The sequence below is a fragment of the Salvia splendens genome, chromosome 9, assembly GCF_004379255.2.
Source record: "Salvia splendens isolate huo1 chromosome 9, SspV2, whole genome shotgun sequence".
Lineage (NCBI taxonomy): Eukaryota > Viridiplantae > Streptophyta > Magnoliopsida > Lamiales > Lamiaceae > Salvia > Salvia splendens.
In genome coordinates this window covers 21,341,710-21,366,250 of record NC_056040.1, presented here as the reverse complement: position 1 = coordinate 21,366,250, position 24,541 = coordinate 21,341,710, and the positions used below count along the sequence as shown (strand labels likewise).

Below are 24,541 nucleotides of genomic sequence, written 5' to 3'. Positions count from 1 at the left end.
GTAAAAGTTTTTTTAAAAAAAATCAAAATCACAACTGGGACTGGATACCCAAAATCAAATTCGGGTTGGTATCAGATATTAGATTTTGAAAATTTCGGGATTGGATATTCGCGGGTACCCAAAGAGCATGAATGGGAATGCTGAGTACAATTGCATACTACTGGTTAATTCATGATTGAAGCGTAACGAATTCCACATTTAACAATCAAATCTAAGTTGACTTTGTTAAATAAAGCGGGTACCACAAGCACTCCTATTTAATTCTCGAGTAAATGCGATTAATTATTTCAAAGAACATAATTTATACTCCCTCAGTCCCGCCATATAACACATTTTCGAATATAGTATCAAACTTGTATATTAGTATTTTCTTTTTAATACTCCGTTCGTTCAATAAGAATATGCACTATTTTCTTTTTAGTCATTTTCATAAGAATATGCATCTTTTCTCTCTAATGAGGTGGAACCTAGTCTCTACTAACAATACTTTAAATATTTTTTCTTTCTACTTCTCTCTAGTTTTACCAATTGTGCATTAAAACTCGTACTCAAGTACATATATTTTTTTAAATTAATAAAAAAGGCTCGAGCTAGTAAGAAGCGAGCAAATATTCGAGGCAAGCGGTCAAAAGCTAAACCTCAAAGAACTAGAATAGAAAAAATAACAACCTAACACCATCCGAACTAAACAAATGATAAAGAAGAGTCAACACCAACCAACGACAAAGCCTAAGAAACACATGCAACAACAAAATACGAACAGAAGCTAAAAACGCAAGGTTGGGAACCGACAGCTCAAACCTGGTATACATCATCAACCTAACGCCCCAAAGTGCATATTCTTGTAGGACGGAAGGAGTATATGAATAATTTTTAATCAAACTTGTATATTAGTACATTCTTTTTTAATATATGAGTAATTTTTAATCATGTGGTTGTAAATCATAAATGACTCAAATAATAAAAATGAGAGAAGACCATTAAACTGTTAACTCGCGTAAAATATTTGAATAATGTATTAGCATTCAATAAAGTAATGCAATAACAAAGGGTGGTTGCAGTTGGCAGCGCGAAGATGTGGTGACCTTGAGGTCATGGGTTCAAACTCCGCCACCCGTTAGGAGACTTTCAGCCTTAATCCGCAAACCCGGTCGAATAGGATTAGTCGGATTCACCTAAAAGTGGGTTCGGTACTCCTGTGATCAAACAAAAAAATTAATGCAATCAAAATTACATTAAATTTTAAATTCAACAAATATTTTTTATATTTACATTTTACTCAACATGTTTAGTTAATGTTTAATAACCTAGCTAATGCAAAGTACTCCCTGTTAATCTAATTTTCATGCTTATTTGAGATTAAAAAATTGTATATCCTGTTACTAGAAAAATAAAATAAAATTAAGACACACATTTACATTACAAGAAATTATGAAAAATCATGCATACATGGAAACAATGTGATACCTGTTCTGCTGTTCATTAATCACCATTATTGTAATGAATTATTTCTCATACTGAATTATTCATCGCATTATTCATTAGGCAATAATTCAGGACGGCTTAGATCTGTGATGGGTTAGGAGCGTGTTCATAAGTTCTTTTTATAGAGTTCAAATCAAACCAAATTCGTTTGATAGCATAAAATTAATAATTCAATTCTAAATTCTTTCGCTAGATAAAATTAATTGATTTACTTTAAATTATAATCTAATTTCATATTCCTTATTTAGTAAGAGTTTATCAAAATCACCATTCTAATTGTATGGATAATTTGGTTATTTATAAACATCGTGACTAAAATAATAAGAAAAAAAACTATAAAAAGAGAAAAAAAAAATCTTATTATAAAAAATTTGCATGTCACGATCTCGTATTTGTAAAAGATCAACGATTTTAATCTCAAATTTCGAAAAAATCAACAAATTTAAGTGTTTTTTTCTGAAAAGAAATAATTTAGAACCAAATATAGCGCGCAACCAAATCTCCGGAGATAAGAAATAATTTAGGGGGATTAGATATTGCCGCTAATTACGTGGAAAATCTTTAACTAATTTACACAACTAAATAATTCTGCTGCAATCACGTGTAACCACCACATTCATCCATCACTCCACTACTTGGATTATAAGCATTAAATCAATGCCTAATCAATTATCAACACAACATAAATTAGATTACGATTCTTAATTAAATTACTAACGACCAACAGTACTTGTCAACTGTCAAGTCCACACCATTTAAGTTTAACTACACATGCATATTAGCATATATGAGAATGTCTTGACTAAGCAAACAAATTAAAAAAAACTCTGTCCATTTAGATAATTATAATACTATTAATAAAACTTTTGTGGGAAAATAAATAAAATTAAATAGAAAAAGGCACAAAATGAGTTAATGAGAAACAGCCTGTGCTGTTGGCTAATCGAAAACCATGTTTATGGGTGGGTGAACTCCGCCCCCAGCAAGGCCCCACAAACAAGAGGCCTCGCCGCTGGTATTCTAAGACAGCTCAGCCCACCGCCGGGAACCGCCGCGCAATCCGGCTGCGGCCGCTGCAGCTCCCTCCCCGGAATGCAGTTAAACGAAAAATCAAACCCGAACCCGCTGTTCTTGTCACAAACTTCGCTAAATCCGGAGAAAAAATTCGCCGATACCGTCAAATTAATCAAACTCCGCATCGAGCAGAGCAAATCCGGCAGCTCACCGGAGAATTGGTTGCGCGCTAGATTCAGAACCTCGATGTTACCGAGGCAGGACAGAGAATCCGGCAAATGCCCCATCAGTGAATTGGAACTCACATCCAAAACCTGAAGATCCGACCACATCCCCACGCCTTCCGGAATGCAGCCACTCAGGCGGTTGTTGAGGAACAGGATCTCCTTGATCCCCATGTACCCCAAGCTGAACGGTATCGCGCCGCTCAGCTTGTTGTAGGCAAGGTTTATCACAGACGCCGGAGAATTTCCTAGATTCTGCGGCAGCTCGCCGGAGAAGAGGTTATTGTTGAGGAAAATGGCGTCGAGTTTCTTATCGAATAGATCTTCCGGAATCGGACCGGAGAAGCTGTTGAATCGCAGATCTAAATAGACGAGATCTGGAATGTCGAGGACCGCGGCGGGGAATCCGCCGGAGAGGCGGTTGTTGCTGAGGTCTAATTCGGTGAGCGACGCGAGGGATCTGAACGACGGCGGCACGCCGCCGCTGAAGCGGTTGGTGTTGAGGTGGAGGATGGAGAGATCGGCGAGGAGAGCGAGGTCTTTTACGAGAGTGCCCTGCAAATTGGCGTGGTTGAGATCGATCGCGGCGACGACTTTGCCGGCGGGATTTCCCATGAAATCGAGGGAGTCGGAGCAGAAGACGCCTTTGTAGGAGCAGACATTGGGGCCGTTCCAGGAGCTAGTGATGTTGAGAGGATCGTCTGTGATGGCGGCTTTCCAGGCATGGAGGGCGGCGTAGGCGGCGCTCAGCTTGGAGGCGGCGGAGGTAGGAGGGTTGACTCCGCCACCAATCCAGACGCCTCCGGTGCCGGAGATGCCAATGCCTACTCCGGCGCCGCCGCCGACGATGACAGCAGCTCTAGCGACGATGATAGAGATAGGGAGGAGGAGTGCGAGGAGGCAGCTAGTACTATTCTTCATGTGTTGATGAATTTGGTGGGAGATTTGTTGGATGTTTGTGGAAAGTAGTTTGCTTCATTCATGTTATTTCATTTGAATTTGAGGGGATAAATCATAAATTGTCTTCATACAAATTACACCATAATATTTATGGATATGGATAATTAGATTTGTTGCTTTCAAGTTGCCTAACTAAAATGTCACTATTTCAGCTCAAAATCTATGCACATGCTGGCATGGTACCAATTACTCTCTCCAGAGTAATTTATCAATAAATTACTCTATGCACATGCTGACATGGTACCAATTACTCTCTCCAGAAAATTTATCAATAATTTTCATTTTGGTTAGACCCTAAATATTGGTTAACTTTCACTTTTTCCATTTAATAATGAACTTCACATACCACTAATTTATTTTTAATCATATTTTATTACAAAACTAATACTCCTTTCATCCCATTTTAGGAGTCCTAGTTTACCATTTTTGGGTGTTCCACTTTAGGAGTTCCGGTTGGAATATTACATAAATGGTAATAAGCCCCACATTTCACTAACTTTTTTCCACTCACATTTTATTCTAAAACTAATATAAAAAAATATGACTCACATTCCACTATCTTTTTTCACCAACTTTCTTTACATTTATTAAAACCCGTGCCGAACTCAACTGAAACTCTTAAAGTTGGATGGAGGGAGTACTATATAAAAGTAGAACCTACGTGCCATTAATTTTTTCAACCCATTTTCTACTCCTCTGTCCGTCAATACTTGGCACAAATGGATCTGTCATAAGTTTTAATAAATGTAATAGAAAGTAAATTAAAAAAATTAGTGTAATGTGGTCCTACTTTTATATGTATGACTATTAATTTTACAATAAAATATGAGTGAGAATAAATTAATAGGAATAGTGTTCATTATAAAATAGTACTAGAAAATAAGTGTGACAAGTAGTGGCGAACTGACCAAAAATGACACCAATGATAGGGAAACTAGAAACTAGTAACAAGGAGTAAGTAAGTATAGAGGTGTGGCTCAGCTTGGATTTTTAAAAATGTTAGTGTGTCGAACCTTTTTGTACTTTAAATTAATTTTCTATAGTACTTTAAATTTTGCATATAAGAATATTGTTTACGTTCGATGTAACTAAGTCAAGAAGCGATGAAAGAGATACATGTTCGTGAAGGTTTATATATTTTTCCCTTAATTTGAAAACAATAATGCGATGCGATATTATCATACTGTTAATTTAATAAAATTTTCACATTAATAACTTGTATATGTAAAGTGGAGTAGTTTATTATGAAAAACATCAATCAAACTTAAATGAATTAATTGACAACTTTGTATGATGATTGCATTGCACATTTTTTAAAGTTCTTACACCTAAGTATACCTCCCTATGCATGATGAGTTGAGCTACATTAGAGAGTGGGCGAGAGATATGAAGACACAAAGAATTAGAAAGTCCGAACTTGAGAGACCAGGGATATAAGTTGGGATCAGGTATCTAGCTTTGCGGGTGCTTTTTGTTGTCTCTTCTCTCTGCTTGTTGTGCTTTTTGATTTTGCTATTGTTTGTAGGGCGCTTTTGGTTGTGAGTTCTTTTTTTAGTTTTTCGGTTGTTTGGTCTGGTGTGTTGGTTTTTTGGCCGTTGACGTGTTTTGTTGGTGGTCTGTTGAGTAGCTCTGAGTGTTGTTATTTGACCCTTCTTTTGTTTGGGAGTTTTGTACATTGGGTTTGCTTGTTCGCTGTTTTTGGTTTGAGCCTTTTTGATATATAAAAAAAACTTCCCTATGTTCCAATTAAAATGAAACACTTTTTTAATTTGTCCCAATTAAAATGACATATTTCTATTTTTTATTACTTTTTCTATCTAATTAATACAACTAACCACTTTTTTCTTTCTCCTATTAAATAATTCAACTTTCTTTCTCTCTCCATTTAATACATCGTCTCTTTGTACATCATCTCTTTCTCTCTTCAAAAATCACATTAACTAACTACTCCTAAATTCCATGATAACTAAGAAAAATGTGTTATTTTAGTCGGGACAAAGGGAGTAGTACAAATTTACTTGCATGACAAAAGGGTAATGTATCATGTATGCGAGTATGAAATAGTACTAACATCTAGTATTAGTATAAACTTCTTGCTTCTTATTTATCAATAACTCATACAGTCATACCTCTAGTCCTGTACGCAAATCAAACCTTTGCTATATATCATTCTTTTCATAATTTTTTATTAGACCACGACTCCAATAACTTACCATATCTTAATTTTATCTTTTACATTTTCGAATAATTATCCAATTTATAAAATTCAAACAAAAAACGTAATAACTAACAAAAAAAATTTCGTAAAAATCCATCCAAATTATATCAAAAAAAAATCCTAAACATTCAAATTAAAAATTTTTCCGCGATTAAGAGTTACTTTTTTCTATTTTAGTCCATCTGCAATTAAGAGTCATGTTTTTTCTATTTTGATTCATCCGCGAATATGAGCCTTGGTTAATTTTACTATAAATAGTAATAGGTCACACATTCCACTAACTCATTTCACTGACATTTTATTTAAAACTAATATATAAGAGTAGTACATATGAACCTCATATTTTACTAACTTTTTTTACCTACTTTAAACATTTCTTAAATTTCATGCTAAAAAGAAATGAGACTTTTAATGATGGACGGAGTGAGTATTCATATCACCACTTTTTATAAAGCTTCATAAATGTAAAATTAATTAGTTCCCTGTTATTGTTAGAATAATAATTAATTTTTTAAAAGCAAATAATGACTCTTATTTATAACAATTTTCAAACGCGTGAAGAGAAACCCTAATTCATCAACATTTAGCTAGACCTGATCATGCAACCGAGGAAATAATACTATCAGCAAATGAACAGTAACTTATTAATAATGTACTCCTATCATATTATTCTTCAAATTCGAATGGAAGTTGAGAAATTTATTGTGTTATCGAAAGGAAGTTGAGTTATTACAGAGTAAATTAATGTGGATACGATTTTTATATTCTTTAATTTTAGCTGCTTTAATGGCTGCTGGACCAAAATTCTATTAAGTCTATCCATCTTGTATAAATGTTAGCTAGGCATGTATAATTGTTATCTTAGGAGCTGTCGGACACAAAAATTTATTTTGGTAAACGCTATACATTTTAAATTTTGTGCTTCAAATTTTGGATAGTAATTTTCATAGTATATTTTTATTTATTTATAAGTGCTTTCCACACAATACAAATATTCAATGATTTTATGAATTAAAAAAAAATCAACTTAGTAGGGTCTTAAGCCATTATTGGAGGCATGTGTAAGCCAACTAAGAAAATTAGCGGTTTTCGCCACAAACAAAATCTAGCATTGTAAGCGAAGCCTCTGAGAGCCGAGAGGGTCAATTAGCCAATATAAATCACACATTAAAGCAAAGGTACTTACTAAAAAAGTGTGAAAATGAGATTGACTATTCAGTATTCACGCATGTCTTGTATAAGGATTGAAAAATAAAAATAAAAATAAAATGCCAAGAATCTGAAAAAATCTCGATATTTCGTACAAAAGCTTCCACGGTTAAATTTGGTTTCGCATGATCATTGCATGGAAACTCGTAATGTATAACTTCGAAATCTTCAATTTAAATAAAAATACGATATTATTATAGAGCTATACATTCAAATTGATGTTTATGAGATATCGGTTATCACATGAGATAAAATGCAAAAAAAAATATAAATCTTGATGATACAAAATAAATTTTTTGAACTACTTATTTAAAATAAAAATAAAAATAAAAATTAGTACTTGGTGCTAAACAGTTCATTCTATTCGAGCTTGAGATAAAATTTAGTTCTGAACTGGGCCAGATATAGAGTGGGCTGAATTGAGTTGGGTTTAGGTGCTTCTTTTTTAATATGGCCTCATGGTGAGCTGGCCCAGTGGACTAAAACTCAGACGGCAAAGCATTATAAATTTAATACTATAAAAATGTTTATACAAAATCTATCATTTTAACATTTTAATGAATAAGAGCATCTCCTATGGCGCCCCTCCGGTAGGACGTCCGGTCGGACACCGGGAAGGGCGACGGGACGTCCGCCGTTGGGAGGTCGGAGGTCGGATACGGACGTCCCGTGAGGACGTCGGGTGTCCTCGGACATCCCGGCGACGGGCGGGCGGACGTCCGCCACTGTGGCTTCAACTCGGACGTCCGGTCGGACGTCCCGTTTTTTTTTTTTTTTTTTTTGAAACTCTATATATACGGCTCGTTGAATTTTATTTCATTCGCACCACTTGCGTTAATAACAAGTTTCTCTCTCTACATCTATAATCTCAAGTATATCTAGAATGTCTAGTGAAAGTGATAGCGAGAATGAGTTGGAGGTCGCTGTTTCAGGTGCTATACAGAGGCTGCTACAACAGAGGTTGCAGCGGCGGCAGCAGGCGGCGGTACCTCGGCCGATCCATCGTCGAACTCAAGTACCCCGTGACCACATTGCTGCACATATTCGGTTGTATGCGGACTACTTCGCTCCACAACCGCGTTTTGGGGAAGCCTTATTCCGGCGACGCTTTAGGATGCATCGTCCGCTGTTTCTGCACATCGTGGGTGCTTTAGAGAGTAGATACCTGTTTTTTAGGATCAGAGAGGATGCAGCTGGCAAACCCGGACTCACGCCCTTGCAGAAGTGCACTGTCGCAATCAGACAACTGGCGTATGGAGGCGCGGCCGACATGTTCGACGAGTACCTCCACATTGGCGAGTCGACAGCAGTCGAGTGTCTGCAAAATTTTTGCGCGGGCGTGAGAGCGATATTCGGGGAGCGGTATCTTCGGAGTCCGAGCCCCGAAGACTGCCAGATGCTGATAGATATGCATGGGTCGGTGCACGGGTTCCCTGGGATGTTGGGCAGCATAGATTGTATGCACTGGGAGTGGAAGAACTGCCCCGCCGCCTGGAAGGGGATGTACACTACCGGCTTCAAAGCCAAGCATCCCACGATGATCCTTGAAGCTGTAGCTGACTACCGGTTGTGGATATGGCATGCTTATTTTGGAGTCGCCGGGTCCAACAACGACATCAACGTTCTCCAGTCGTCGCCCCTGTTCAACGATCAGTGCAATGGCGTTGGTCCCGCCATCAGTTTCGTCGCCAACGGCAACCAGCATAATATGGGGTACTATTTGGCAGATGGGATATACCCAAACTGGCCTGTCTTTGTGAAGTCAATCAAGCATGCGACCGGACAAAAGAAGACATACTTTGCGAGCCGTCAGGAAGCAGCGCGCAAGGATGTGGAGCGGGCATTTGGTGTGCTCCAGAGTCGGTGGGCGGTAGTGAAGGGTCCTGCACGGCAGTGGTATATTCCCAACATCGGCGATGTCATGTACGCATGTATCATAATGCACAACATGATTGTCGAAAATGAAGCTGCGGAACTGACTCAGTGGACCAATGAAGATGATACGGGTGCAGGTCCAAGTCACGGCGTGGCCACCGCGAATGTGAATATGGGGGTACCTCATGGAGAGGTCGAGCGGCTGCGTGCATTTGCCGACATGCGGCAAACAGATGCCCATATTCGACTTCAGCAGGATATTATCGAAGAGGTTTGGACTCGGAGGGGTTGACGTGATAATGTATGAATTTTTTTTTATTAGTGTGCAATTTTTTTTTCGAATCATGTATGTTTTTTCCGATAAAGTTGTTAATTTTTCCCGTTCGTATTCTCGGTCAAATTTTATTTCCGTAAACGTAAATTGTTTTATTTGTGAATTTATGATTTTTTTTATTGCGGGATGTCCTAGTGGGAAGGGCGATGGGAAGGGCGGATATGCATGGGATGTCCTAGTGATGTGGCAGTGGGGTGGGATGTCCTAGTGACGTGGCAGGAGGTGTTTTTGGGATGTCCTAGTGGATGTCCGAGTGGGATGTCCGCCCATTGGAGATGCTCTAAGGACTATCATTGTCCATATCTGATATCTTATTGTACGACTCCTCAACAAATTTCTCTTCACATATACTGCTATTATATGCTTGAGTACCAAGTATATGTTTCTTGTTTATCAGAAGCTTTAACAATTCATTCATATATGATATATCTATTGAAAATAGATTGCAGTCATGTGAAAGTTTACTCAATTAGGTAACCCAGTTGATTGTTTACTAAATCTTTAACATCATTTCCATTTTTTATGCATGAAAAATTAAAATTAGGTATAGAACATTACTCAATATTTTAAGAGTTATTTTAGATATAGAACATGACTCAATATTTTAAGAGCAACACGAATAAGGAAAGATTTGACACGGCTATGAACTATTGTCTTAAACACCACTTTGATGTTGTGTTCTAACAACACATGGGCCTCCAAAGTATTTACATTTTTTTATCCCTTTTTAGTGAAGATATATATCTATTCTTGTTTGTTTAAAAATATTGAATTCATCACCACCTAATCAGCCAAATTCCACCCTTTAAAACCTCAATGGCATTTTTCTAACAGTAGGCAGAAACAAACAATCATCCTCCACACTCAACTTTTCAAAAAAAGGAAAAATGGGTGCCTCTCAATTACTTGCATTGTTTTCTGCATTCATGGCATTATGCCTTCTTCCTCACTATGCACAAGCCATGACTAGGCGCTACGACTTCAATGTTAGTATTCTTATACCAAGATGTAGTAGTAGTAGTTTTTTTTAGCATGTCTTGTTTCAATTAGTGGTTGATTTCTTTAAACTCTTTCAGATCAAGATGCAAAACGTGACGCGATTGTGCCACACTAAGAGCGTTGTGACCGTGAATGGGAAATTCCTTGGGCCTCCTGTAGTAGCAAGGGAGGGCGATCGCCTACTCATAAAAGTCACCAATTATGTCCCTAACAATATCACCATCCACTGGTATGCAGATATAACTAAATCAAAATATTCGTTTGCTAAGGTAGATAACTAGTGACCTATATTATGTTCTTATCATGTTTTGTCTTATCTACATGTGACAGGCACGGAATTAGACAACTCCGCAGTGGATGGGCAGATGGGCCGGCATATATCACACAATGCCCCATACAAACCGGACAAAGCTATGTCTACAATTTCACCATAGTTGGGCAAAGAGGAACCCTTTTTTGGCATGCACGTATTTCTTGGCTTAGATCTACTCTTTATGGCCCTATCATCATCCTCCCACAGAAAAATGTGAACTATCCATTCCAAACACCTTACAAGGAAGTCCCCATCATATTTGGTAAATTTTCATTTTTATCAAAGCAAATTCTTACTTTTGATTTAAACTAGATGCATATTACAACAAAAATGATCAAATACAGGAGAATGGTTCAATGCTGACCCTGAAGCCATAATAAAACAAGCTCTAGCCACCGGCGGCGGCCCCAACGTCTCGGACGCCTACACCATCAACAGCCTCCCGGGGCTACTCTACAACTGCTCCGCCAAAGGTACAAACTAACAAGCTGGAATATCACACAGGAAATATTTTCGACTAATTACTTAAGAAATAAACAGATACATTCAAATTGAGGGTGAAGGCAGGCAAGACCTACCTCCTCCGCATAATCAACGCTGCACTCAACGACGAGCTCTTCTTCAGCATCGCCAACCACACCCTCACCGTTGTCGACGTCGACGCAGTCTACGTCAAGCCCTTCCAAACCACCACCATCCTCATCTGTTACGGATGTCCTCCGTAACTTGACCGGATGGCGATCTTCGCGCGAGTTGCTGTGACCAAACCTTCGACGTGCTCGAAGGAAAGCTCACGATTTGCCGGTTCTCGGACGTTCTCCGATGAGCAGCAATAGGGAACGATAATATGCTCGTTGCACAAGTCAATTTTAGGGAAAATATTTCATTGATTCATTGATTGCTTGATACAATGATATAATCTCTCCTATTTATAATACTAGAATACTAATACCCTAACTTAATGAACAAGAAACAAATATCTAAACAAATATGGGAAAAATATGGTGAATAAAGGAAAACTAAATAATTGGAAGATCATAAGAGATATGATCGTATCAACTCCCCCACGGTTGAAATCCACCTTGTCCTCAAGGTGGAAACCACAAAGCAACGACGAGAGTTTAAAGCAAAAGCTTTGGCGAGGCGTCTCCTCCTAGATCAAACACACACCGAACAGCTGAACGTCTCCCTTTTTCACCTCCATAAAAAATCAACAAAGGTAGACTAATGTGGTCGTCCAAATTCAACGCTAAAATGGAAAGTTCTGCCACATAGTCACGAATGCTCAAACACGGCGTGTTATTTCGCGGAGGAATCAACCTTGCATCGACGTCGAGCGATAGTAATCGAGGATTCATGCTTGTAATATCACTGACATTCACATCCACATAAACACAAGCAAGTGCTTGCAAACTGGTGTGAGCCCCTCCTTTCGTAACCAATTCTTCTGTTTTTAATGGAAGCTCATCCTCAAACAACCTTCGCTTCTCTTCCTCTACGGTTGTCCTTTCTCTTGCAATACCATCTTCCAACAAAGACTCTTTCTTTCTACTAAAAATGGGGTTGCACGGCGGAGAGATCACGGCTGGTGGAGAGGGCAAATTGTCTAACAATTCTTTCTCCTCCTTTTTCAACGAGCTCAGGACAACAACTTGTGGATGTGGATTAACGGCCAATAAGGGAGATGTCACGGGCAGTGGTTGCAAGGGCCGGTAAGCCCCTGGTAAGACGTAGGACGGCAACTCTAAGGATGATGCCGGACTTGACTGTTGTGGCGGGTGATCTGATTTCCTCGGCGGCGGCGTTGCAGCCGCAACAGGCAGTGGCGCTGCCGAGCGGCGGTTACCTGGTGGCAGCGGCGGTGGTATAGACCGCGAGGGTTTGTATTCGTGCCGCCATTGGTGATACTCGGCATGGGGATTTCGTGGGAGCACGTCCGACGAATAGGGTGGGTGCCTTAAAGTCGAGGTCGTGTTTCGCCTCGGCTGCTCGTATGAAGACTCCAAGTCGGTGTAGGGAGACTTCCGGTATAGCGGTGGTTCCGGCAGCGGAGGAGCACGAGTTTCTCCAACACGGTGACTGGATGTTTGGAAGGGCGGATCCCAGCCAGTTGGACGACGCCCAGGCGCTCCCGAATCGAAATCTGCATAGGGTTGTCGTACATACGCTGCTTTTGACGCATGCAAATTTTTCACACGGCGATCGATTTCTTCTTATCGTGATTCCAGCCTGGACTCTAATTTGTCAAATCGGGCCATGATCTTCTCCAGCCCGGCGGAGAAAATCTCGCTCGATCCTGGGAAGACGCGCGACGGATTGCTGCCTTCCGGATTATCGCGCAGGGACAGCCTCGGTTGACCATCCCATGGCGGGCCATCGCCGACAAGCGACGCGACGGATCGGAGGGATCCAAGTGGAGTGAGACGTAGGGTGATTCTGGATCAGGCCACGACGGCGGACGGAGTACTTCCACCCGGCTGCCCGGAGGGTCCCAACAAGTTACACGGCGAGGTTGGACCGGCTGGTAGGGACAGAATGGCTGTGTGGCCTGAGGGAAGTTGTATTGACGACGGCGGTAGCTGGCGTAGTCGTATGACATGTCGACGGACTGAAGCGTGGGTGTGGTAGAGATGGTGGTGATGCGATTGACTTTTTTTTTATATTGGTGATTTGTTTGGGGGATATGGATGAACGAAGACGGAGGATGAGCACGGGATGAAAGCACCCATTGTTACGGACGTCCTCCGTAACGTGACCGGATGACGATCTTCGTGCGAGTTGCTGTGACCAAACCTTCGACGTGCTCGAAGGAAAGCTCACGATTTGCCGGTTCTTGGACGTTCTCCGATGAGCAGCAACAGGGAACGATAATATGCTCGTTGCACAAGTCAAATTTAGGGAAAATATTTCATTGATTCATTGATTGATTGATTACAATGATATAATCTATCCTATTTATAATACTACTACTACCCTAACTTAATGAACAAGAAACACATATCTAAACAAATATGGAAAAGATATGGTGAATAAAGGAAAACTAAATAATTGGAAGATCATAAGAGATATGATCGTATCATCATCACACCCGGCCAGACCACCAACGTCCTTCTCAACACCAAACCACACTTCCCCGGCGCCACTTTCCTCATGACCGCCCGCCCCTACGTCACCGGCCCCGGCACCTTCGACAACTCCACCGTTGCCGGAATCTTAGAATACGAAACCCCGTCCCTCCACATAAAAAACCTCCCTCTCCTCAAACCCCAACTCCCGCCTCTCAACGACACCTCCTTCGCCACCACCTTCGCGGGGAGGCTCCGTAGCCTAGCCAGCGCAGAGTTTCCCGCGAAGGTGTCGCAGGAGGTGGAGAGGCGGTTCTTCTTCACAGTGGGATTAGGGACGAGCCCGTGCGACCGAAACGCCTTATGTCAGGGGCCGAACGAGACCAAATTTGCGGCGTCGGTTAGCAACGTGAGCTTCGTGCTGCCCTTGAAAGCCCTCCTCGGGGTCCACTTCGCGGGCCAGTCGAGCGGGGTGTACAGCCCGAATTTCCCGGTTAGCCCGCTCCGTTGGTTCAACTACATGGGGAGCCCTCCGAGCAACACGGCGGTCGGGAATGGCACGAAGCTGGTGATTTTGGCGTTCAATACGAGCGTGGAAGTGGTGTTGCAGGATACGAGCATTCTTGGAGCTGAGAGCCATCCTCTCCATCTCCATGGATTCAATTTTTATGTGGTGGGATAGGGTTTTGGGAACTATGACCCGAATAGTGATCCGAATAGATTCAATCTGGTCGACCCGGTTGAGAGGAATGCGGTTGGTGTGCCCGCGGGTCGATGGGTTGCCATTAGGTTTTTGGCTGATAATCCAGGTTGGTAAATTTTAATACTCCCTCCGTCCACCATTTAAAGAACCATTTTGACTCGGCACGGGTTTTAAGAAATTGTTTGACTTTGTGAAGAAAAGTAAATGGAGAAAGTGAGTGGAATATGAGACTCATTTAAAGTATTAGTTTTATATTGGATTGTGAGTGTAAAAAATTAGTGAGATGTGAGATCCGCATAGTAAAAGTGGAATAAAGTAAATGGTTCTATAAATCGTGGACAAACCAAAATGGCAAAAGGGTTATTTAAATTGTGGACGGAGGGAGTACATAATTGGTAAAGTAAGAAAGAATAGGAAGAAAAAAGAAATTAAAGTGTCGTTAGTTTATAATAGATTCCATCTAAAAGAGTTTTTAAAATTAGAAAGTTCATACTTTTCAGGAATGGATTAAAAAAGAAAAAGAGTTCACATCGAGGGAGTATAATTAATTAACTTGAAAGATGAAAAAGAATGATAATGAATGGGTGCATTGTTGATTCAGGTGTGTGGTTCATGCATTGTCATCTTGAGGTTCACACGAGTTGGGGTTTGAAGATGGCATGGCTTGTTTTGGACGGGAAGCTTCCAAATCAAAAGCTCCTTCCTCCACCGTCGGATCTTCCTAAATGCTGATCTTCTTTGTTTGGTTTTCATCTCCCTCTTTTTTTTTCTTTTTTTTTGTTTTTGATCTTGTTTTTGTTTTTGATCTGATATTGTGTTCTTTATCACCTTTTATTTTTTAGTTTAATTTGAACAATTAAGATTACACGCCACTGTACTTTTGTAGTCCTGTGTATTACTTAGTATATGTTGCAATAAAGTAAAACTTGATGTCCTTCAATTACATATTCAGCTTTGGACATAACAAATCTTCTTTAATTTAGTTCAATATTATGAAATGATTCATGGTATTTGAGTGCTGCACTGTATAAGACACATGCATTACCTATTAGCAATTCCAATGTGGTCCACACAAATGTACTTAACACTTGTCAAATACTCCTACCAAATAAAATTGAGCTCATTATCCACTTAATACATAGTCTTGTGAAGGGAGTTGATACTCTAGCATCTCACTGTACTATTATTTTTATAATAATAAAAATCCTATCATGCAATTAAATAAAATTTAAATAAATACTACTCCTACTCCTACTCCATTAGACTAATTCAAAATAAATTATTTTTATTTATTATATATTCGGCACAATCAATAACAATAAATTTTAAAAATTGACATGCAATAAATAATCAAAACAGTAATTAGACGATTCATATAATGCTAAAGTAATAAAATAAAAATAAATTACATTATACTACATTCAATTTACCAAAAGCAGCAATACTTCCATATGGACCCAAGCTACGTATATAAAAAAAGAAATCGGCTCTTTATAATTTTAACGTAAATTTTATATAGTACTAACACGGATCAACTATATAAAAAAACAAAAAAACTAATGATTACTATTGAAAAGAAAAATTATTAGGAGTATTAAAATACGAAGGAAAGAAAATAAAAAATTCTATGAAAATAACAACCATGCACTACATAGAGAAATATACTATCGTCCTTGAAAAATATAAACTTTTGAAATAACAGGGGTTCTCATTAAAACAGCAGGAGTTGTAGCCTACCGTCGCGTCGTCCTTGTAAAATAAGAGCGAATAATTGAAAAAGTAAAAAAGATGGAGAAAAAAATGAGTAAAGTAAGAGAAGGGAAGAAAAAAAAGAAGTGTTAGTGGATTATGTGGTCCACTTCTTAATCAGAAAGTTTATAAAGTTTTTATTTTTTTGAGTGACGGACTAAAATGAAAATAATTTATATTTTTACGGATGGAGGTAGTAGTATTAATGTTTGATTTAAATAATAGTGAAATCACATAAAAACTATGCAAAGAAATAAACCCTTGATGCGTCAGGTCTCCAAATCCTAATAATCAAACATGTACTTCAGCATAAATCGAGATACTGTAGTGATTTGTAACAGAACTGAAAAATAAATTAAAACACAATAAAAGAACATGTATTCATAAAAAAACCGAAAGTTACAATTTCTAAAATCTTTCAAATTCCACTTCACATCATAGAAACAAAAGACCATATTTATATAAATATAAATGCTAATCAATAACTATTAATTGCAATATCAAGTGAATATAACTATAGCGGCGGTTTGGAAAAACGCTTATTAGAGAAAAAATGTCAATTAATTGAGTTGTGTCATTAAGAATTTAAGACAAAGCAGAAGGCTACCACTCACAAAAATATATATTTGCATTTGTTTTCTTAAATGTATAACGCAATGCAATATTGTAGGTAGTAGATAGATAAAAATAAAACATTTTCACATACTCATTTATTACTATGTTATTTTTATTATTATTGTAAGGATCAGACAAGTCTGGATTCACTATTCACCTAGACCTCTTTGTTCTTTTACAAGAGAATTCAACCAAACTCTCAATCACACGACTGATTTACAAAGAAACTAGCTATTACAATATCTAGCTATTACACAAGTAATCCTAGCACTCCTTGACCGGATGCTACTGGACCACCAAGGAAACCTGCACACTCAATGAACGTAGTAACACAACAAAGGATCCTCTCGAATCTAACGAGTAATGCATAAGTAACCAAGAAACACAAAATACAGAATAGATCTTGGCAATGGCTCAGCCACCCGCCAATAGTACAAATCTATTCTCCAGAAATCAAATCCAAGGGAGCAACGTTGAATCTACCAGTGGTTCACCTCACACCATAGATATTGTTAGGAATGAAGGTTGAAAATGATGCATGATAGATTGGCAATTAAATCGGTTGGGGTGGTTACTCAAGATCCAAGATTTTGGTTGAAGAGTTTGTTATCCACATGCAGTCGGTTGTTAAGCCTTGAGGAGTATAAATACTCATTTCAGATTGTTTCATGAGGAAGGTTTTTCAATTCATCATTCATTGAGGAAGTCGAGTTTCTTCCATTCTTGATAATATGCACACAAAGCTTAAGAGAGTTGATCAAGAATAGCTGTGTGTGCTTGAGTGAGTCTATAGTGTAGATTCAACTTTGTAACTCTACTCTACAGTTGATATCGAGTGTGAGTGTTTGTAAAAGATTGATCAATAAACAACTTTCTTATCTCCCGTGGACGTAGGCTAAAAGGCTGAACCACGTAAACAACTGAGTTCTCATTCTTGTTCATGTTTTGGTTTCTCCCGTACAACCGATCTCTCCATCGAAGCTCGTTGATTGAACGTTCACAGATATCAACACCAACCAACTCCACCCTGCCAGATCTGAAATCTCTCGAACACAAACTCACACAAAACCCTAGTCCTCACCAACACCACATCAACCGAAGCAGTTGCCTACTCCAACACTTACACAAGATCAATCACTCAAATAACCGTGAAAGATCACAGAGAAACAGCCAGAGACTCATCGGTGAAGAAGAGAGAGAATGGAGGATTTCAACAGTGAAGAGGCAGTGAGAGAGTGTTTCGAATGTCAAGAGGCAGAGAGGAGATGCAGGAGAGTATATCAGCGGAGCATTGGGCTAGGGCAGCCACCAGCCCAAATCTATCTAGGCCCTTATTTAAAACACAACCCAAATAATAGTCCACAGCCCAAATATCCAACATGCTCCAACTTGGACATTATTCTGGGAAACCAATTTGCACTATTAGCTAAGGTTTAAAATCATCACAGCCCTACAAGGCAGCCCCCTAAGCTCCAAAGAACATAAGTTCACTGGCATTTAGGGAAGCCACCAGATTGTCTATTAGACACCAGAGGGCTGACACCCATTAGTCTAAAGGACTTCATGCCTCTAGTCACCTACACCCTTACCACAGCTGATAAGGTGACTGAGGTCTTTCCCCCGAAACATGCAACCTATCCTAGGTCAAAATGCAAGTATTTTATGCAGAAAAGAAGTTTTTCAAGTGGTAAGCATTTAGTACCCATGTCAGCAGGATTTCAATCAGTATGCACTTTTTGAAGAGAAACTTCTCCTTTTTCTACAATATCTCTAATGTAATGAAACCTTACATCAATATGCTTTGTTCTATCATGAAATACAAGGTTTTTACACAACTGAATAGCAGACTGAGAATCAGAAAACACAGTAGGAGGAGACTTCACAAATTTTAGTTCAGAAAGCACTCCCTTTAATCACACAACTTCTTTCATTGCCTCTGTAATGGCAATATATTCTGACTCAGTACTGGACAGAGCCCTATGTGCTACAGCTTAGACTTCCAGCTAATACAGGATCTGCATACTGTAAACATATAGGAAGTGGTGGACTTCCTCTTGTCCTTATCATTAGCATAATTGGAATCAACAAAACCAGTTAGTGACACACCATCATCACATTTAGAATAGCACAAACCATACTTTGCAGTATGTTTAAGATATCTCAGGAGCCACTTCAAAGCTTCCCAATGGACAAGACCAGGATTAGCCATGTATCTACTCAAGCAGGATATTGCATAGGCAATATCAGGCCTGGTACTTATCATCAGATACATTACTGATCCAATTGCATTTGCATAGGGAATTTTCTTCATGGCATCAATATCACATTTAGTTTTAGGGCACAAATCTTTACTCAACATAAAATGAGCATCTAAAGGCACAGAGGCAGGTTTAGCATCAAACATGTTAAATTTTTTCAAAATTTTGTACACATAAGGTTCCTGATGCAACATAAGCATACATTCCTTTCTATTCCTGAAAATATTTATTTCAATTCCCCGTCAAAATGAGCACATAAAGTAAGCATTAACCCGTACAGTAGTAAATTTAACAATAGGAACAAATATTTCAGTATAATCTACCCCCTCTTCTTGAGTAAAACCTTTTGCCACAAGTCTGGCCTTGTACCTAAGGTCCTCCACCTCACTTTTCAACTTATAAAGCCACCCGCAATCAACCACAGATGCACCAGGAGGCAAAGGTACAAGAATCCAGGTAAGATTAATTTTAAGAGAATGCATCTCCTCCAACATAGCTTTATACCGCTGATTCCCGAATTTAGACTTAACAACCTGCTTATAAGACTGAGGTTCATCCCCATTAGATTCATACACATTGAAAGCCAAGTTAATCAGGGCAACCAATCCCACATAACCATCATATCTAGAAGGTTTCTGAACATTAAGCCTTCTAGGTCTATCCCGAGATAACACATAGTCATTCAAGTTGGGAGCATCAATAACATTTTGAATACTAGTAGGGCTATTTAACACATTCTCGGCAGGAACAGGAGGATTAGTTCTCACAGGACTATCATGCATATCACAAGCATTATCAATATTATCAGGCAAAGGCACATTGTTGACATAATTAGCTTGTAGATTTCCCTCAGCTCTCTTGTAAAAGAACAAAGAGGTCTCGGGAAATAATGAATCCGGACTTGTCTGATCCCTACAATTATTTTAAAATTCCTTTTATTATACATGTATAAATTTCTTTTGATTTTGGAGTTTCCTCCTTGTGTATACAACGTACATATGATAGAGTGATAATCATGAAAAAATAGATAGAAAGAAAGCTTCATTTATATAGTAATTTTTATTTTTCATTTTAAATTTCATACTGAATATTTTATTTCTAATGTTGGTGAAATTGGTGTTTTCTCAATGTCAAATGTGACTTCGATCTGAGGCAAGCCCCTATGAGCTGGAGGAATACCCACGAGGTAAAATTCACCGAGGATTTTGTTGTCTGTGGCCATTTCACGCTCTCCTTGAAGCACTTTGATGCCGACCTGGGTCTGATTGTCAGCAGCGGTCGAGAACGTGTGCGATAGTATTAAGACTTATATCAGTGAATCTTGAACCAGAAATCAATAGTGCAATAACTTCAGAAGAAGATACACCTTCACAAAATGCTACTGACCTGGCTTTTCTTTGTTGGAATTGTGGTATTTCTGTTGATCAATCTGGTAAAGATTCCTCCGAGTGTCTCAATACCTAGACACAACGGTGTAACATCAAGGAGAAGCAACTCTTTGACATCACCTCGGAGAATGCCACCCTGAATAGCAGCCCCCATGGCAACAGCTTCATCAGTATTCACACCTTTGCTAGGGGGCTTTCCAAAGATTTCAGTAACTACTTCCTGAACCTTTGGAACGCGGGTCATTCATCCAACGAGGAGAACTTCGTCACTTAAATGTAAAAGTAACATAAATTAGATGAATCCAATTGAATATAATAAGGCATTAATTAAATAAAATTAAATAATTAATCTCAAAACCAAACTCGTTCATTAACTTTTTCAAATAGTAATGAGTTAATGAACCAAATCATTTACTCCATTTAAATTGGGTCATTTGACCAAATTAATCAAAAGTCAAAACCCATTTAAAAAGGGCCCAATTGAACAAAAGCTAAAAACGGTGCCGTATCTTCTTTCTTCCTCCCATCTGCAATTTTTCCCTTTCTTCTTCGCTGATGCAGTTTTGTTTCTCTCTAATCTCAAAATACAACAAAAATATTAATGTAAATGGGTCCGGCGCCGGCCAAGCCCCCGCTGGAGCAGTGGCTTGACCAACGCTATCTCCGTCCCTGGCCAGCATCCTTCAAGCAACTCCTGCAAGGATTGGTCCTCTCGATCAAACTGTTAACCAGAGCCTCAAACTTAGACCTTGTCAATGAGATACTCAGATGCATTGGACCGGTTGAATCAGCAGTGATAAAGGGAAGAGAGACGGAGGAGAGAAAGTGTATTTAACAATTAATGTGACTGATTTTGAAAAATAAATGGACGTGACACAAAATTCTATCAAGTTTATTTGTTTGAACATATCCAACTAGGACATTATTACCTTTGATTCTATAATTTATTTGCGTAGTAAATGGTATATTTTATATTAACGACATAATTGAATATATCAATTTCCAGCATAAAACATATTCTCTCCGTCCCACTTTGAGTGGAGCATACATTTTTGCATGAAATTTTCAGTACTGTTGTTTTGTGAGTTAAGTTGAGAGTCTAAAATAAGAGAAGAGAAAAAAGTAGAGAGAGTAGAGAGAGTGAAGTTTCGATTGTTAGAAATGTGTCATTTAGAGTGAGACATTGCAAAAGGGAAAATGGTTCAGCTGCAAAAGGGAAAATGGTTCAATTAGAGTGAGACAAGTGAGTATTAATTATCTATAACATCATATAATAGGCATTTATCTATTGTCAAAAATATATGTACATGATATATATTATTGTCAATTTATTAGTTTGAATATATGGATTTAGAATATACTCATGACTCAACTTATTTTAACACAAGTAATACCCGCAAGTGTACGGGACTAGTGTAGCAATTAGCAAGCAAGAGCATCGTATTCCACAGTGTGAATGTAATCACCAACCAAGATCACTCCAACGCAAAGAATGATCAAACTATGAATGTAGAAGACTCGAGGATTTACGTGGTTCGGCTTTGATGGCCTACGTCCACGGGAGAGCAAAGAAAAGCTTTATTGAATGATCACTTATAACACACTTACACTCGCATACAATCACAGCAGCGGGCTTACAACACACACTCTACTTCTAGCTGCACACAACCGTGCCAAATGCAAGAACCATGCAACGCTCTTTAGTGTATCTTGATTTCTGAGAAAAACTCAATTCTCACTTGATGTGTTGAGGTGAATTATTCATCAATGCTTTGGAGCTGGACTCTTATACTCATCCAATGAGAATAACTTCCACCAACCGAATAACTGCCATTGATTCTTGAATCTTGAATGGTTGTTATAACTACTCCATCTTGCATGCTTCATTCTTCAACCTCTAACAAATCTCCACCTAGGTTGAAAAATGATCAGACCACTTTTCTTTGTTTTCTCCAAGTTTCCCTGTCTCATCTTTGAATTACAGACACCAGCTCCAAGCAATGCTCATACTTGGACACAGGCAACACTTTGGTGAGCATATCTGCCGGGTTATCCTCAGTCCCCACTTTCTTGATTTTGACTTCCCCTTTATTCACCTCATCTCTCACAAAATGCAATCTAACATCTATGTGTTTACTCCTCTCATGGAATACCTGATGTTTAGTTAGGCTGATAGCACTACTACTGTCACAGTACACAGTGATAGCCTTTTGTGAGATGCCAAAATCCTTGAGAATCCCTTTCAACCAGAAGCTCTCCTTAACTGCTTCAGCTAGAGCAATATACTCTGCCTCCGTGGTAGATAAGGCAACCACTGATTGTAAACCAGACTTCCATGATATAGCTGAATCATATAGAGTAAATATAAACCCTGTCTGTGACTTTCTGTTATCATAATTGGTTGCAAAGTCTGAATCGCAGAACCCCATAGTTGCTTCCTTTGTTGCATCATGCCTTCGTTTGTACAATATCCCAACATTCTCTGATCCCTTAAGGTACCTTAATATCCACTTTAAGGCCTGCCAGTGACTCTTTCCCGGATCAGACATGTACCTGCTTACACAGCTTATGGCATGGGCTATGTCAGGTCTCGTGCACACCATAGTGTACATTACACTTCCCACTATGTTAGCAAACGACACATTACTCATTTCCTTCCTATCCTCATCAGTGCTAGGCTTTTGATCTGAACTGAGCTTGAAGTGTGGACCAAGTGGAGTCATGACTGTCCTTGATTCAGTCATTTGGAATTTTTTCAGAACCTTGCTGATGTAGTCTTGCTGAGTCAACCACAATGTTCCTTTTCTTCTGTCCCTAACAATGTCCATTCCCAATATCCTCTTGGCATTGCCCAAATCTTTCATCTCAAAACTCTGATTCAGATCTGCCTTTATTTCTTCAATCTCTGAAATTTCTGACCCTGCTATGAGCATGTCATCTACATAGAGGAGTAGATAAGCTACTGTTCTTCCATTCTTTCTTTTCATATAAACACAGCTATCATATTCTGATTTATCAAAGCCAATGCTCATCATATGCTCATCAAATCTCTTATTCCACTGCCTTGAACATTGTTTTAGTCCATAGAGACTCCTCTTCAAGAGGCACACCTTATCTTCATTCCCTGGTTCAATGAACCCCTCTGGCTGCTCCATATAGATACTCTCTTCCAACTCACCATGGAGAAAGGCCGTTTTTACATCCATTTGTTGCAGCTCCCAATCATTGTGACACACCACAGCCATGAGTATTCTGATGGAACTATGTTTGACTACAGGTGAAAAAACCTCATTGTAGTCAATCCCCTCTTTCTGTGTATACCCCTTAGCCACAAGCCGAGCTTTGTATCTCACTTTATTTCCAAGAGCAGCCACAATTTTCCTCTTGAAGATCCATTTACATCCAATCAGTGTCTGCAGATTTGATCTAGTTACCAGAATCCATGTTTTGTTTCTGATGAGAGAATCCATCTCTTCTTTCATTGCCTTCATCCATTTTGCTCTCTCACTGCTTTTCAGGGCTTCCTTATAACTCATTGGTTCTGAACACTCAATCCCTTCTGCCACACAGAGAGCATAATAAACCAAACTTGAATTGCTATACCTGACTGGTGGAGTTACTTTCCTCCTCTGCCTGTCTCTGGCCAATTGGTAATCTGCCAATTCATTCACAGATGAGTCTTCATCTTCATCCAACCCTTCTCGAGATTCATCATTTAATCCAGAATCTTCATCAGAGTTTTTATCATCTTTATCAAACAACTCCACCTCCACTGAGGTGACAGCATCATTTTCTGTTTGCTGATGCCTTTTTCTTTCAATGTATGGCATCTCATTTTCTTTAAAAGTCACATCTCGACTGATAATGACCTTGTTGTTCCTTGGCTCCATTGACCACAACCGATAGACCTTCACTCCTTTCTGATATCCCAGCATAGCACACATTATGGCTCTTGATTCCAGTTTTCCTCTTCTAACATGAGAGAATGCTTTACACCCGAATGGTTTCAACTTTGAGTAATCACCATGGGATCCATACCATCTGAAATCTGGAGTATCCATGTTGATTGCTGATGATGGACACTTATTGATCAAGAACACTGCAGTTGCAGCAGCTTCTCCCCAAAACTTCT

General features: G+C 39.0%; 1 protein-coding gene and 1 pseudogene across 1 annotated transcript; one reads left to right on the top strand and one right to left on the bottom strand.

The window, feature by feature from the left end:
* Window positions 1-2,319: 2,319 nt before the first annotated feature.
* On the bottom strand, window positions 2,320-3,746 carry LOC121746838 (leucine-rich repeat extensin-like protein 4). The gene has a single exon (XM_042140778.1). It carries the CDS (start codon window positions 3,642-3,644, stop codon window positions 2,442-2,444), a length of 1,203 nt encoding a protein of 400 aa, XP_041996712.1. The 5' UTR covers window positions 3,645-3,746; the 3' UTR covers window positions 2,320-2,441.
* A 6,460-nt stretch (window positions 3,747-10,206) lies between these two features.
* On the top strand, window positions 10,207-15,131 carry LOC121747079 (annotated as a pseudogene).
* The last annotated feature ends 9,410 nt before the right edge of the window (window positions 15,132-24,541 follow it).